This window comes from Bos grunniens, chromosome 1 (genome assembly GCF_055505025.1).
Source record: "Bos grunniens cultivar Pamir isolate PY7600 chromosome 1, Bosgru_T2T1.0, whole genome shotgun sequence".
NCBI classification, from domain to species: domain Eukaryota; kingdom Metazoa; phylum Chordata; class Mammalia; order Artiodactyla; family Bovidae; genus Bos; species Bos grunniens.
This window is the reverse complement of record NC_141165.1, coordinates 154,291,980-154,305,484: the sequence shown is the minus strand read 5'-3', so window position 1 is coordinate 154,305,484 and position 13,505 is coordinate 154,291,980. Positions and strand designations below refer to the sequence as shown.

Genomic DNA, 13,505 nt, shown 5'->3' with positions numbered 1-13,505 from the left:
ATGGGGATGGTCTTGATCCCTGTCTTCTGTACAATGTCACAAACCTCCGTCCATAGATCATCAGGCACTCTATCTATCAGATCTAGGCCCTTAAATCTATTTCTCACTTCCACTGTATAATCATAAGGGATTTGATTTAGGTCATACCTGAATGGTCTAGTGGTTTTCCCTACTTTCTTCAATTTAAGTCTGAATTTGGCAATAAGGAGTTCATGATCTGAGCCACAGTCAGCTCTCAATCTTGTTTTTGCTGACTATAGAGCTTCTCCATCTTTGGCTGCAAAGAATATAATCAGTCTGATTTTGGTGTTGACCATCTGGTGATGTCCATGTGTAAAGTCTTCTCTTATATTGTTGTAAGAGGGTGTTTGCTATGACCAGTGCATTCTCTTGGCAAAATTCTATTAGCCTTTGCCCTGCTTCATTCCGTATTCCAAGGCCAAATTTGCCTGTTACTCCAGGTGTTTCTTGACTTCCTACTTTTGCGTTCCAGTCCCCTATAATGAAAAGGACATCTTTTTTGGGTGTTAGTTCTAAAAGGTCTTGTAGGTCTTCATAGAACCGTTCAACTTTAGCTTCTTCAGCATTACTCGTTGGGGCATAGACTTGGATTACTGTGATATTGAATGGTTTGCCTTGGAAATGAACAGAGATCATTCTGTCGTTTTTGAGCTTGCATCCAAGTACTGCATTTCAGACTCTTTTGTTGACCATGATGGCTACTCCATTTCTTCTGAGGGATTCTTGCCCGCAGTAGTAGATATAATGGTCATCTGAGTTAAATTCACCCATTCCCGTCCATTTTAGTTCGCTGATTCCTAGAATGTCGACGTTCACTCTTGCCACCTCCTGTTTGACCACTTCCAGTTTGCCTTGATTCATGGACCTGACATTCCAGGTTCCTATGCAATATTGCTCTTTAGAGCATCGGACCTTGCTTCTATCACCAGTCCCATCCACAACTGGGTGTTGTTTTTGCTTTGGCTCCATCCCTTCGTTCTTTCTGGAGTCATTTCTCCATTGATCTCCAGTACCATATTGGGCACCTACTGACTTGGGGAGCTCCTCTTTCAGTGTCCTATCATTTTGCCTTTTCATACTGTCCTACTGTAGTCAGTAGAGAAAAGTCAAAAGGCTCTCCCCCTTTTCAAGCAAGAGTAGAAATACTAGAGATTTTGGTAACATAATCATGGAGAAAAAGGTTTAGGTTTTTAAATCTGTTGGCTCAGAGTTTGGGAGGAGACTGAGGAGAGGCTGGTACCAAAGACCTAGGGAGAGAGATGGTTATTAAGGTGCTTTTATTTAAAAAAAAAAAAAAACAGTGAAAATGTAGGGAAGAACTAGGTGCGGTTCTCAGCCTGGTGTTGTCCAAAGAAGGGTATCTCAAGCATTTATGTTCCCAGAAGCACTTCCTCTTCCGCTGGGACTCTGCACCTGCGCAGCCCTGCACTGCTGGGCAGCTCCGTGGTGTTTTCTTCCAGAAGCGCTGGTGGACCTGATGGCGGTGGTGGTGCGGCTGTGCCCCTCTGTGTGTGCAAACAGCCACTTCCCAGTGCTCCTCGGGGCCTATGGTGCCTCACTCAGCATCCTGGGTGAGTGTGGGGACGGTGGGTGGGACACAGGAGGGTGTGGGGACCGGGGGTGGGACCCAGGAGAGTGTGGGGACGGGGGGTGGGACCCAGGAGGGTGTGGGTACCGGGGGTGGGACCCAGGAGGGTGTGGGGACCAGGGGGTGGGACGTGGGGCTGTGGGACAGGGCGCTGTGACTCAGGAGAGTGTGGGGACCGGGGTGGGACCTGGGGGTGTGGGACAGGGCGCTGTGACTCAGGAGAGTGTGAGGACCAGGGGTGGGACCTGGGGGTGTGGGACAGGGTGCTGTGACTCAGGAGAGTGTCGGGATCGAGGGATGGGGCCCAGGAATGTGGGGACAGAGTGCTGTGACCTGGGGCCACAGGGACCAGGGGGTGTGGCTTCAGGGTATGGGCACCTGCTGCTGTTGCCAGAAGTATATGGGAGGCCTCGAGGAGAGCCACCAGGAGGCTTTGTAAACTGACCCTCAACTGATTTCAGACCAGAAGATCTTACTTCTCCTCCGGGCCTATGAACAGAACAACCACAGCCTTGTCAGCTTCAGGTGGGTGCTGGGCTGGCGACTTCAAGCAGCAGACCTTGAAGGCCCTGCACAGGGCGCTCCACACCTGGGCCAGCCTCGGGGGTAAACGCGGGCGGGGGACCCCTCTGCTCGCTCTGCAGCGCCAGCGGGCCTGCTCTGCCCTCTGCCCGTGAGGACGGCCACCGACGGCCGGGCCTGTGTGCCCCGGGCGCCCCGCTGGCCGACCGTGTGTGTCTCCCTCCCGACTCAGGGGTCGTTTAGCTGATTTTTCTGAACGCTTTTCGCCTCGTGCTGGCCTTTAGGTGGGAGGGACTTGGGTATGGGTGTGGGGAGGAGTGGGGCGTGCTGGCTGGGTGTTTATTCCACTCTCCTCCCTGTCTGTGTGTGTGCACGTGTGCTGTGTCTGTCTCTTTTCTTTCAGTCTTTCTCTCTGTGTCTGTCTGTGTCTGTCTGTCTCTCCCGGGTTCCCAGGGGCTGCTTGCTCCTTGGCCAGCACAGCTTTGAGCCCAGCTCCCCAGGGCCTGGGGCTCAGCTGTTCGTAGACAGCGTCTGAGGTCCTCTTTCGCTGCCCTGGTCTCTTGTCTCCTTAGTTTGAGACCAGCACCCCAGCCTCTGCCCAGTACAAAGGAAGAGCTCTGTGTACTGAGACAGGAAGTTAGCTGACTGGGCCAAGAAAAATAGTTCAGGAGAACTCTGCAGGGAAGGGGAAAAATATTTCCCTTCTAGAATACTTTTTTTTTGAAGATTAAAGATGTATTAACCACCCCCACTGCCCATCCCCCTCCCAAAAAAAGACAACAAACAGTTTAAAAAAAACCCTTTTCTGCATCTTCAGAGCACCCAGGTCGTGAATAAACATTCTCTCTCCTTCCCTCAACCCCACAGCCTCACCCTCTTGCTAGCCTTGCAGTTGGTGCTGTATCAGTTGTATTCTTTCTGAACTAAACAGCCCCTGGGTACATGAGGGAGAAGAGAGAAAATAGGAGTGGTTTCACTCACGAGGACAAGCGAGCCGTCCACCCATCCACCCCTCGGCATCAGAAAACCCGTCTCGGGTCACAAAGTCCACAGGGGTGCCCCCGGGTTCAAATGGGTTAGGTCACTTTCCAGGAGGAAGGCAAGGTGACCTCACTGGGCAGTTTCCATCGCAACCGGTGGTGTGAAAAGTGGAAATGGGGGACCCTAGAGGTGGGGACGGAGAAGGCAATGGCACCCCACTCCAGTACTCTTGCCTGGAAAAATCCCATGGATGGAGGAGCCTGGAAGGCTGCAGTCCATGGGGTCGCTGAGGCTCGGACACAACTGAGTGACTTCACTTTCACTTTTCCCTTTCATGCATTGGAGAAGGAAATGGCAACCCACTCCAGTGTTCTTGCCTGGAGAATCCCAGGGATGGGGGAGCCTGGTGGGCTGCCGTCTATGGGGTCGCACAGAGTCGGACACGACTGAAGTGACTTAGCAGCAGAGGTGGGGATGGCTCACAGGCTGTGTGAGCGCACCTGGTCTGCTCACGGCTGTGTGGGAACGGGGAAGGGTTTATATAAGTAGAGCATCGTCGAACTGCCAGGATTCTGCCACTGTGTCCAGCCTGGACTCTCCAGATTTGAATTCCTGCTCTGCCACTTACCAGCTGGGCAGGAGACCAGCTGACCAACTTCCCAGATCTTCTCTGTGTCTCTTTTCCCCCAATACGGATGATAATAGTACCTACCTCATGGGATTCTTGGGCCCCCCTCATAGCTCAGTTGGTAAAGAATCCGCCTGCAAGGCAGGAGACCCTGGTTCAATCCTTGGAATTGGGAAGATCCCTTGGAGAAGGGAACAGCTACCCACTCCAGTATTCTGACCTGGAGAATTCCATGGACTGTATAGTCTATGGGGTTGCACAGAGTCAGACATGACTGAGCAACTTTCACTTACAGGATTCTTGTGCAGATTAAGTGGATTAATACACAGACTTAGACGAGGGCCTGGCACATCATAGCTCCTCCACAAGCGTTGGCCTCCGTCATCTCCAACAGTGTCACCCCCACCCTTATTGTCATCAGCCTCTCCATCACTCCCACCTCCCCCTACGTTATGATGGGGATAGAACATCTTACACCTGGCATGTCAGCTGCCCAACAAAGCTGCCCACGGTGGTCTCCACCATCATCACCTCTGTGACCGCTGGCTCTAGGGTACTGCTGTGGGGCCCAGCTGCCGTGGAGCATCAGAAGACGTGCCGGAGCCTGGGCAAGTCGCTATGGCAGCAACCGAGCGTCGGGGACATCCTCCGCCTGCTGGATCGCGACCGCATGATGAAGACCATCCTCCACTTCCCCCAGAACCGGAGGCTGCTGCCCCCCGAGGTGCTGGGGGGCCCCGGGGCGGAGCCATCCGGCTTTAGCCGCTGTGAAATATGAGCGCTGTTTTGCTTGTGATTTGTTGACTTTTTATAAGTAAAACTGGAACCATTTACAAAGGTATAGAGACAGAACCCATATACCCATAAGCCAGCTTCATCAGTTGTCAGCACTGGCCACACTTAACTTCATTTATAACTTCTTTCCACAAAGCAAATATCAAAGGTATCATTTCACGTACAAGCTGTTTGTTGTTTTGTATAGAAACATTTTTTTAGTACACTTGAATATTCAAAATAATTTGAACTCTGAGTGATAGTGGGCAAACATCCACGTGGGGTCACATTTACGAGGCTGACCTGCACATTTCTGTCTGTCTCGGGCTGTTTCAGGACGCACAGGAGCCGATATTTAGAGACCGGAGCACGGTGGATCTCGGGGACCTTTATGACCCCTGTTTCCTCCTTCATCTCTTCAGTGAACTGACCAGGCCAGGTAACTGCAGTCTTCCAGAGTGGGTGGAGGGGTCATAATTTTTACCATAATTACCAGTGCGTGTGCCTAGTCACTCAGTCATGTCTGAATCTTGGCAACCCCGTCGACTGTAACCCACCAGGCTCCTCTGTCCATGGGATTCCCCAGGCAAGAAGACTAGAGTGGGTTGCCATTTCCTCCTCCAGAGGGTCTTCCTGATCAGGGATTGAACCTGCGTCTCCTGTGTCTGTCTCATTGGCCAGCAAATTCTTTACTGTTGTGCCACCTGGGAATCCCGCATAATTACCAGATTAGGACCTGAATCTTGAAAATAATTCTTGAAGGATCTTCAACTGCCTTCTCACCTTTTTCCTTCCATTGATTTTCAGCAAAGTAACAGTTAATGTTTTGAATACACGATTGTTGTTGTTTTTAATTATAATTTAAAAATCTGGGTGTGTCTTTCATGTTTTCCTAATTGTAATGGCAAGAGTTCTGAGTTCTCACTGAAATGAGAGATTTTGTCTTTGACAACGAGTGAGAGCCTGCTAAGGTTGGCTTTCTCTTGGTTTAAGTATATCTGTGAAATGGCCTTTTGTATCTGCTACTCTGAGGGTGGGAATCTTCGCAGGTAAATGGGTTGGGGAGAGAGAAAGAACAGAAACATGTCCAGGTGCACACTGGTGAAGACGGGGGTCTGATTCCCAAGCTGGTCGGGTCTGCTGCTGTGGGGCATTTTGTCAACAATTGGTGTGTAATGCTATCTCAGTATGGTGTGTATTTGCATTTTCCTAATAGCTAATGATGTTGAACATCTTATGACTTACTTGCCATCTATAATCTTTTTTGGTGAAATGTCAATTCATGTCTTTTGCCCATTTATCCTGATGGGTTTTATTTGTTTTTACTGTTGGGTCTTGAGGGTTCTTTATATATTGTAGGTATGAGTCCTTTGTTTGATATGTGGTTTGCAAATATTTTCTCCCAGTGTGTAAGCTTATCTTTTCACCTTCTTAACACTCTTCTTCAAAGAGCAGAAGTCTTCAGTTTTGATGAGGTCTAGTTTATCTGTTTTCCCTTTTATGGGTCAAGCTTTTGGTGTCAAGTCTTAAGAACTCTTTGCCCATCCCTCCATCCCAAAGAATTTCTCCAATGTTTATTTCTGAAAGTTTCATTGTTTTAGCCTTTATATTTGAGTCTGTGGCCTCTTTTGAGTTAATTTGTGTATAAGGTGTGGAGTGTAGGTCCAGCCACGTTGGTTTGCCTGCAGATGTTCTGATCCAGCCCCCCATTTGTCAATCCACCATCTCTCCTCCTCATCCCTTCTCCCAGTGACCACCAGCCAGGGGAGTCCCGGCTCCCCTGCACTGACACTTCCTGGCTGGGAGGGCAGGCATGGTCGTTACCACTCTTCACGTGGCCCCAAGCGGGAGCCTCATCCATCTGCTGTGTTAGGCTCCCTCTGATGCATTGTGGGGACCAGTCATTGTGCTGCCTGAGAGGGTCCCTGACATCTACCTCCTGGTTGCCACGGCCGCATAGGTTAGGTGCCCTGAGAGACCATGCCTCACTGATCACTCTTATGTTCTCCTTTTTTAAACTTGATATCTCTTCTCTGCCGCCCTCCCCCACCCCCGGCCATGCAGCTTGTGGGATCTTAGTTCCCCGCCTAGGGTTTGAACCCTGGGCCCACGCAGTGAAAGGTCTGAGTCTGTAACCCCTGGACCACTGGGGAATTTCCTAAACTTGACATCTTTTTATACTCAAATGTTGCTCCTTGCGACCAGATTTGCTGATCCTCCACCACTGCCCTTCAGTTCCTCACAGAAGAATGAGAGGGCTGTGTTCTCAGAGCAAACCCCTGCCTTGGTCACCAGGTTCTGTGGCTGAGCCGAATCTTCTTTGCAAGAGAGCAAGTGTGCATGTCAAGTGATGATGATGGCCAGCGGTGACTATTACCAGTAACTGGGGAGCCATGTCTACTACGCTCTTTGATTCCCCCATGCTTTGGCTGTGCCGGCTAAGTCTGTTTCTCATCAAATATGAAAATAGATTTTCCACAGTCTAAAAATATGATGCAACTTCAGTGAATTACTGCAAGTCATTTAGTCTGTTGCCCTAATTTTCAGTAGAGCATTTAGGAGGCAGAAGGTAGAGGCTTGGAAAACACTTTAATAGAGAAATAGTAAAATCAGGACTGTTGTTCTCAGGATCTTGAATATTGCCCTTTTGGGGCAAAGGAGGGTAGGGGAAGGACAGGATCTGAAAGGCCTTTTGTGAAGAGAGGTAACTAGTAAATGTTCTTTCACGTTAGGGAAATACAGCCCATTTTACATTTTATTGTTATAACATTTGCAGATCATGTCTACCAGAAAGGATTTGCGCTAGCTTAAAATACCGGTTACACTACGATCATTCACATGAAAGTAGAATTTTTAAAAAAGTGTAGAAATAGATAGGCAAATAGAAATGCAAACCAAGCACACCAAGAAAAACTAGGTCGTTACATTTTGCTCTGGGCTACTTGCTTATAATCCAGAACAACAACAACAACAACAAAATGGAAGCAGAATATTTTAAACAAATGTTTATCATCTGATAAAGGGAAGCATATGAATTCATCAGGAGGGGAAAACTAGCGGTAAAGGGACAAGCTGAATAAAACAGAAGTCTGTGAGCAGCATTTATAATGGCCAAAGGCTTATTGTGGTTGAATTAAGTCATCAATCTTTTTTTCATATTGTTATTTTTTTTAAGTTATTATTGCATTTACTTTTGCCCTGGTGGATAAGTGACCATGAACAATGTTTTAAATAAACTTTTATTGAAGTGTGATATATAGAAACCCATACAGGTCGTATTATGCATGTATGAGTTGGGGGGGAAACCCCCAGTCAGATCAAGGAACAGAACATAGTCCACAGCCCCCCAGGCCCCTTGCTGGCCAGGGGGGCCTCAGTAGGGGCCTTCCCCCTCAGTAGGGGCCAGTGTCCTACATTTGAAGTTTATTTAAATGACATTAAACACTCTCTTTTGTAGAAGCTCCATTTACCCACATTGCATTTGTGAGGTTCATCCATGCCGCGTGTGGCAGGAGTTTTTCACGCATGTTTTTGTTTCCTGAGGTGGCACTAGGGTCCAAGTGTTGCCGAACATTTTGTAATCCTAAATTGGGTGTGTGGTTGGTTTTTGGTGTGGTGGCCAGGCTTGAGAGCACCAGTCTCAGCGTTGCGTGCCAACCCTTTGCTGAAAATGGGAACCTGTCTCCTTAACCTTGCTGCTTCTCTCCTTTGAGTCCTTGGCTGAGAAGCAGGGCCAGCCTTTTGCCATGGCAGTGACAAATGCTCGCACAGCAAATGCTTGTCCTCAGGAGAACCAGGCCGAGCCCTTCAGTTGCTGTTTAACAGAACAGGGAGGCCCCTGTGCGGTTCTCTCTAGGGCCGTGGACAGGGCCTCGGTGGACCCTCCCTGGGACTCGCCTTCCTGGCCAGGCCGCCTCTAGGAGATGGTGTGAGAGGAGGTGTGAGGAGGCTGAGGCTCTGACGGCACCACTGCGCTGCCACTGGACCCCTTAAAACGTGGACTGCTTTGCATTTTAATCCTTGATAACTGTCCTGATTAAGCCAGGACAAATTTGTTGTCACCAGGGGAAATTGCTATTTTTGAGGTTCTTAAACAAAATGACTGGTATTTCTGTTTTTTGATCACCTTTATATTTTCATTTGTCAAGGGGCAGCTCTTTTCCATACGTTTTACAAAGCCAAGACTTCCAGAGGATAACAGATCCCACAGAACATGAAATTGACTTTTCCTCATGGACATATGGAAAATCCTTTTGTCTTTAAAGTGTCCGTGATTACTGCTAAATACTAAAATACTGTTTAGAATGTTCTCTTTCCCAAACTTATTCTATTTATGTGTTTTTATTATGGATCAATAGGTATGTAGGTGTATCTTAAATATAACTCATCTTCCCCAAAATAGTATAATTTTATCCCTCAGTTTGATGCTTTGTAAAGCTTTTGTAAATTTTCCCCCCTCCCATCAGAAGTGGTCACTTGTTAGAAATGAGAAAAGTTAGTCTGTAAGCTGTTAGAGCAGAAGAGTCTTCTAATTATTCTTTTTCCTTTTACTTTTTTTTCCTTCCAGTTTTACTGAGATATAATTGACATCAGCACTGTATAAATTTAAGATATTCAGCATAGTGATTTGACTTAACACACATCATGAAATGATTACGGCAGTCAGTTGAGTGAGCATCCAACACCTCATATACAATAAAATTAAAGAAATATTTTAAAATGTTTTCCTTGTGCTGAGAACTCAGCATTTACTCTCTTACCCACTTGATATATAGCATACAATAGTGTTAATTAAATTTATTGTATTGTGCATTATATCCCTAGTACTTATTTATTATAGTTGGGAGTTTGTATGTTTTGACTCCCTTCATCACTTTTCCCTCCTGTCCCTTGGCGTCTGGTAGCCACAAATCTGATCTCTTCTCCTCTGGGTTTGTTTGTTTGTTGTTTTTCAACTATAGTTGACCTACAGCATTATTAGTTCCTGGTGCATAACATAATGATTTGATGTTTCTATATGTTTCAAAATGATCGCTGCTCCATCCTGTTAGTTAAAATCTGCATCTTGAGATTAAAAGTGGTTTCTTGTAGACAGCAGACACTGGGTTTTGTTTCTTCATCTAGTCTGACCATGTTACTGTTATTCAGTCTCCGTCGTGTCTTTTAATTTTATGGCTGCAGTCACCATCCACAGTGATTTTGGGGCCCAAAAAAATAAAGTCTGTCACTGTTTCCTTTTTTTCCCCCCCATCTATTTGCCATGAACCATTGCTTTTTAATTGGAATGTAAATACCATTTAATGTTGATTATTGATCTGATTCCACTTCATTTATTGACTTTTAGCAGTAGTTTGTGTGCTTGTGAGTGTATGTACGTGTGTGTGTGTGTTGGTTGCTTTAAGGTTTATTATATACATATTCAATGTATTGTGGTTTACCTTCAAGTGCCATTATACCCCTTCATGGATAGTAGAAGCATCTTAGAATAGTATCTCTCTTTCCCCTCCTGGCTTTCATGCTATAAGTATCATAAATTTTCCATCCATATGTTAAAGATCTCACAATATGTGGTTATTTTTGCTTCAAACTGTCAATTACCTTTTAAAGGGATTTAAATATTTTTGTTTATCCCATAGTTATCATTTCGTGTTCTCTTCATTCTTTAATTTCCATATTCTATCATTTTCCTTCTTCCCAAAACACTTGTTTTAAGAATTCTTGAAGTTTATGGCTGTCGGTGATCCATTCTTTCAACTTTTAAAACGTCTTAACTTCTGAAAGATTTTCATGGGGTATAAAGTTCTAGGTTGACAAGTTTTTTTCTTATGTATGTTAAAGATGTTGATGCCTTGATTCTAGATTGCATTGTTTCTAACAGGAAATCTGCTGCCATTCTTATCTTTGCTCCTGTCTATGTTTTGAGACTACCTCTAAGATTTTTTTAATCATTGTTTTCAAGCAATTTGATTATGATAAACTTGGGTATAATTTTATTTTATTTTATTTTTTGGACTGTTTTGGCCCTGTAGGTTTGTAGTTTTTCAAATTTGGAAGAGTTTTGGCCATTATTTCTTCATTTTCAGGGACTCCACTTCCACATGTATTAGCCTGCTTGAAATTGTCCCACAAATGCTCATGGTTTTAGAATTCTTTTTTCTCTCTGTGTTTCAGTCTGGTTAAATTCTGTTGTGTCTTCAAGTTCACAGATTTTTTTTTCTGCAGTGTCTAATCTTCTGATCAGCTTATCTAGTACATTTTTTTGTTTGTTTTGTTGAAGTATAGTTAATTTACAATGTTGTGTTAGCTTTAGGTATACAGCAAAATGATTCAGTTATACAACAATATATCTATTCTTTTCCCTTATAGGTTATTACAAAATATTGAGTATAGTTCTTTGGGCTATAAGGTAGGCCTTTTTTCCCTCATATAGTAATGCATGTATGTTAATTCCATACTCCTAATTTATTTCTCCTCCCTGGTCCTTTGGTAACCATAAAGAAGTTCTTTTTTTTTTTTTTTTTAAAGATTCCACATATAGGCAATATCATATGTTATTTCTCTCTCTCGGGCTTACTTTGGTTGGTATGATAATCTCTAAATTCATCTCCATGTTGCTGCAAGGGGCATTTTGTTCTTTTTTATGGCTGAGTAATATTCCATTGTATAAATGCACCGCATCTTCTTTATGCGTTCCTCTGTGGATGGGCATTCAGGTTGCTTCCACGTCTTAGTTACTGTGAGTAGTGCTGCAGTGAACGTTAGGGTGCGTGTATCTTTTCCAATTACGGTTGTCTGCAGATACACGCCCAGGAGTGGGATTACCGAAGCATATGTTAGCTCTATTTTTAATTGTTTAAAGAAACCTCCATTCTGTTCTTCTTAGTGACTGCACCAGTTTACGCTGTCAACAATTCATCCAGTGCATTTTTCATTTCAGAAATTTAAAATTTATCTCTAGAAGCCTGACTAGGATTTTCTTATCTTCCATGTCTCTACTTAACACACCCAGTCTTTCCTCTAGCTTCTTTTCATTTATTTGTATATTTTTAGCTGTGCTGGGTCTTCATGGCTGCACGGCCTTTTCTCTAGTTGTGGCGTGCAGGCTCAGTTGCTGTAGTTCCCGGGCTCTAGAGCACAGGCTCATTAGTTGTGGCCCACGGACTTAGTTGCTCCAAGGCAAGTGGGATTTTCCCAGACCAGGGATTGAACCTGCATCTCCCAGGCAGATTCTTTACCACTGAACCACAAGGGAAGTCCATCCTCTGGTTTCCTGAGCATGTAGAATTCAGTGCTGCTAACTTTATAAATGTCTTTGTCTACTAATTCTGTTATCTGTGTCATTTACAAGTCATTTCCAAATAGTAAGTTTTTCTCTTCACAATGGGCCATGTTCCTGCTTGTTTGACTGTCTGGCAGTTTTTACTGGAAGCCAGACATTGTGAGTTTTACCTCCTTTGGGGCTGGGTATTTTGGTATTCTTGTGAAATGTTGTTCAGCTTTGTTCTAGTACACATTCAAGTTTCTTAGAAATGGTTTGATCCTTTCCAGTGTTGCTTATAAGCTCTGTTAGTTGGGACCAGAGCAACATTTAGTCTGGAAGGACCTTTGCCGCACAAGTGAGGTGACATGCCCTGAGCCTGCTACCTTGTCCCTGGGTGCTGCGGGGACTTGGCCCTGGCTGGTGGGAGCCTGGGGTTGTCTCTGCTGAGCCCTCTGGGTGGTTCTTTCCCAGCCTGGGGTGGCTTGCTCACACGCGCTTGCCGACGGGCATCCTCTCGGTGGAGCACTCTTCTCTCGGGCTCGGCCTCGTGCACTCCGGCCACTTGGCCTCCCAGGCCCCCTCCCCCCAGCTCTGTGTCCTCAACTCAGAGCTGCCTGGGCTCTGCTTCGGTTTGCCCCACTGTGCATGGCCTGGGAACTCTCCAGGTGTGAGCTGCAACGATCGGAGGGGCACCTGGTCTCCTGTCTTCAGGGATCACTGTCCTCTGTTGCTCCACGTGCAGTGTCTTGAAAATCCTTAGTTCGTGCCTTCAGTTGTTTTTTCAGTTGGACAGATGAGTCTCTTTCCTGTGTCTCTCCTGGCTGGAAGTGGAAATGCTGGTCCTTCTGTGATACGGTGTGAGAGCTGAGAAAGGAGAGGGGACCTGCGCGTAAGTGGCTTCCAGGAGCTCTTGCTGCTTCTGAGGAGGAAGAGAGCTTGCGTGATGCGCGGGTCCCCGTCCCTGGCGTGACTCAGCCCCTCTCAGCCCTGTCACCCCAAGGCAGGGACTGTAGGCACACCCACAGGTCCTCCACCTTGTGGTCCCTACACTTTTGGACAGCCACTCGTTTGAGGACCGTTATGTGTCTATATAGCTGTTTGGACTAAGAAGAAGTAGCTATTATCATTCTTCTTCTTGATTTATTTTTAGCTTTTTTTTTGTTTGAACTGCGGACATTATCTTTTTAAGTCTTAAACTTTGGGGAGAGACGAGAAAAGAAAAAAGAGTTTGACTTGTAGAAAATACTATCAGTGATGTATATATATATATATATTTTTTTTGGTTTATCTTTTATTGATGGTACATTCCAGGATCACTCATCCGACTGACTACACTGGCTTTTCCTGCTGAGTCCCTTCCCCCTAACCTCAGGCTTCTTTATGCTGGGACCTCAGTGGTGGGTCCTGATGTCACTTCCGACACCTCTGAACATCTCTGATGTTCTCCGACTCCTCGGGTATTTGTGAGAAGTGATGAAGGAGTCCTCGTTGGGATTTACAAGTGTCTCAGAGACTGAAGGCGTGTGATTGCTGCTGCAGGAGGGGACAGTCTTTTAGACAGCCGCAGCAGAACCTAAGGGAGCAGGAGGGGGGCTTGCATGTCTGTGTCCGGCACGCACACACGTTGCTGATGATGGTAAACTGCAAAAGGAAATGGAACTCCGTGTTGCACGTGTGTCATGGAATCATTGTGTGTGTGTGTGTAGTTAACACTGTGTTTTATCTCCCTC

General features: G+C 45.9%; 1 protein-coding gene across 3 annotated transcripts in view; it reads left to right on the top strand.

Moving 5' to 3' along the window:
* Nucleotides 1-13,505, top strand: part of URB1 (URB1 ribosome biogenesis factor) — a 78,306-nt gene that overhangs the window by 53,383 nt on the left and 11,418 nt on the right. For 2 of the 3 annotated variants that reach the window (XM_086322314.1, XM_086322318.1), the window contains 4 exons: nucleotides 1,482-1,592; nucleotides 2,071-2,134; nucleotides 4,293-4,464; nucleotides 4,851-4,953. In XM_086322314.1, coding sequence (XP_086178440.1) covers nucleotides 1,482-1,592; nucleotides 2,071-2,134; nucleotides 4,293-4,464; nucleotides 4,851-4,953 — 450 coding nt within the window. Of the gene's footprint in view, nucleotides 1-1,481; nucleotides 1,593-2,070; nucleotides 2,135-4,292; nucleotides 4,465-4,850; nucleotides 4,954-12,062; nucleotides 12,222-13,505 lie in introns of those variants that run through there. The other variant, XM_086322325.1, reaches the window with a different exon arrangement.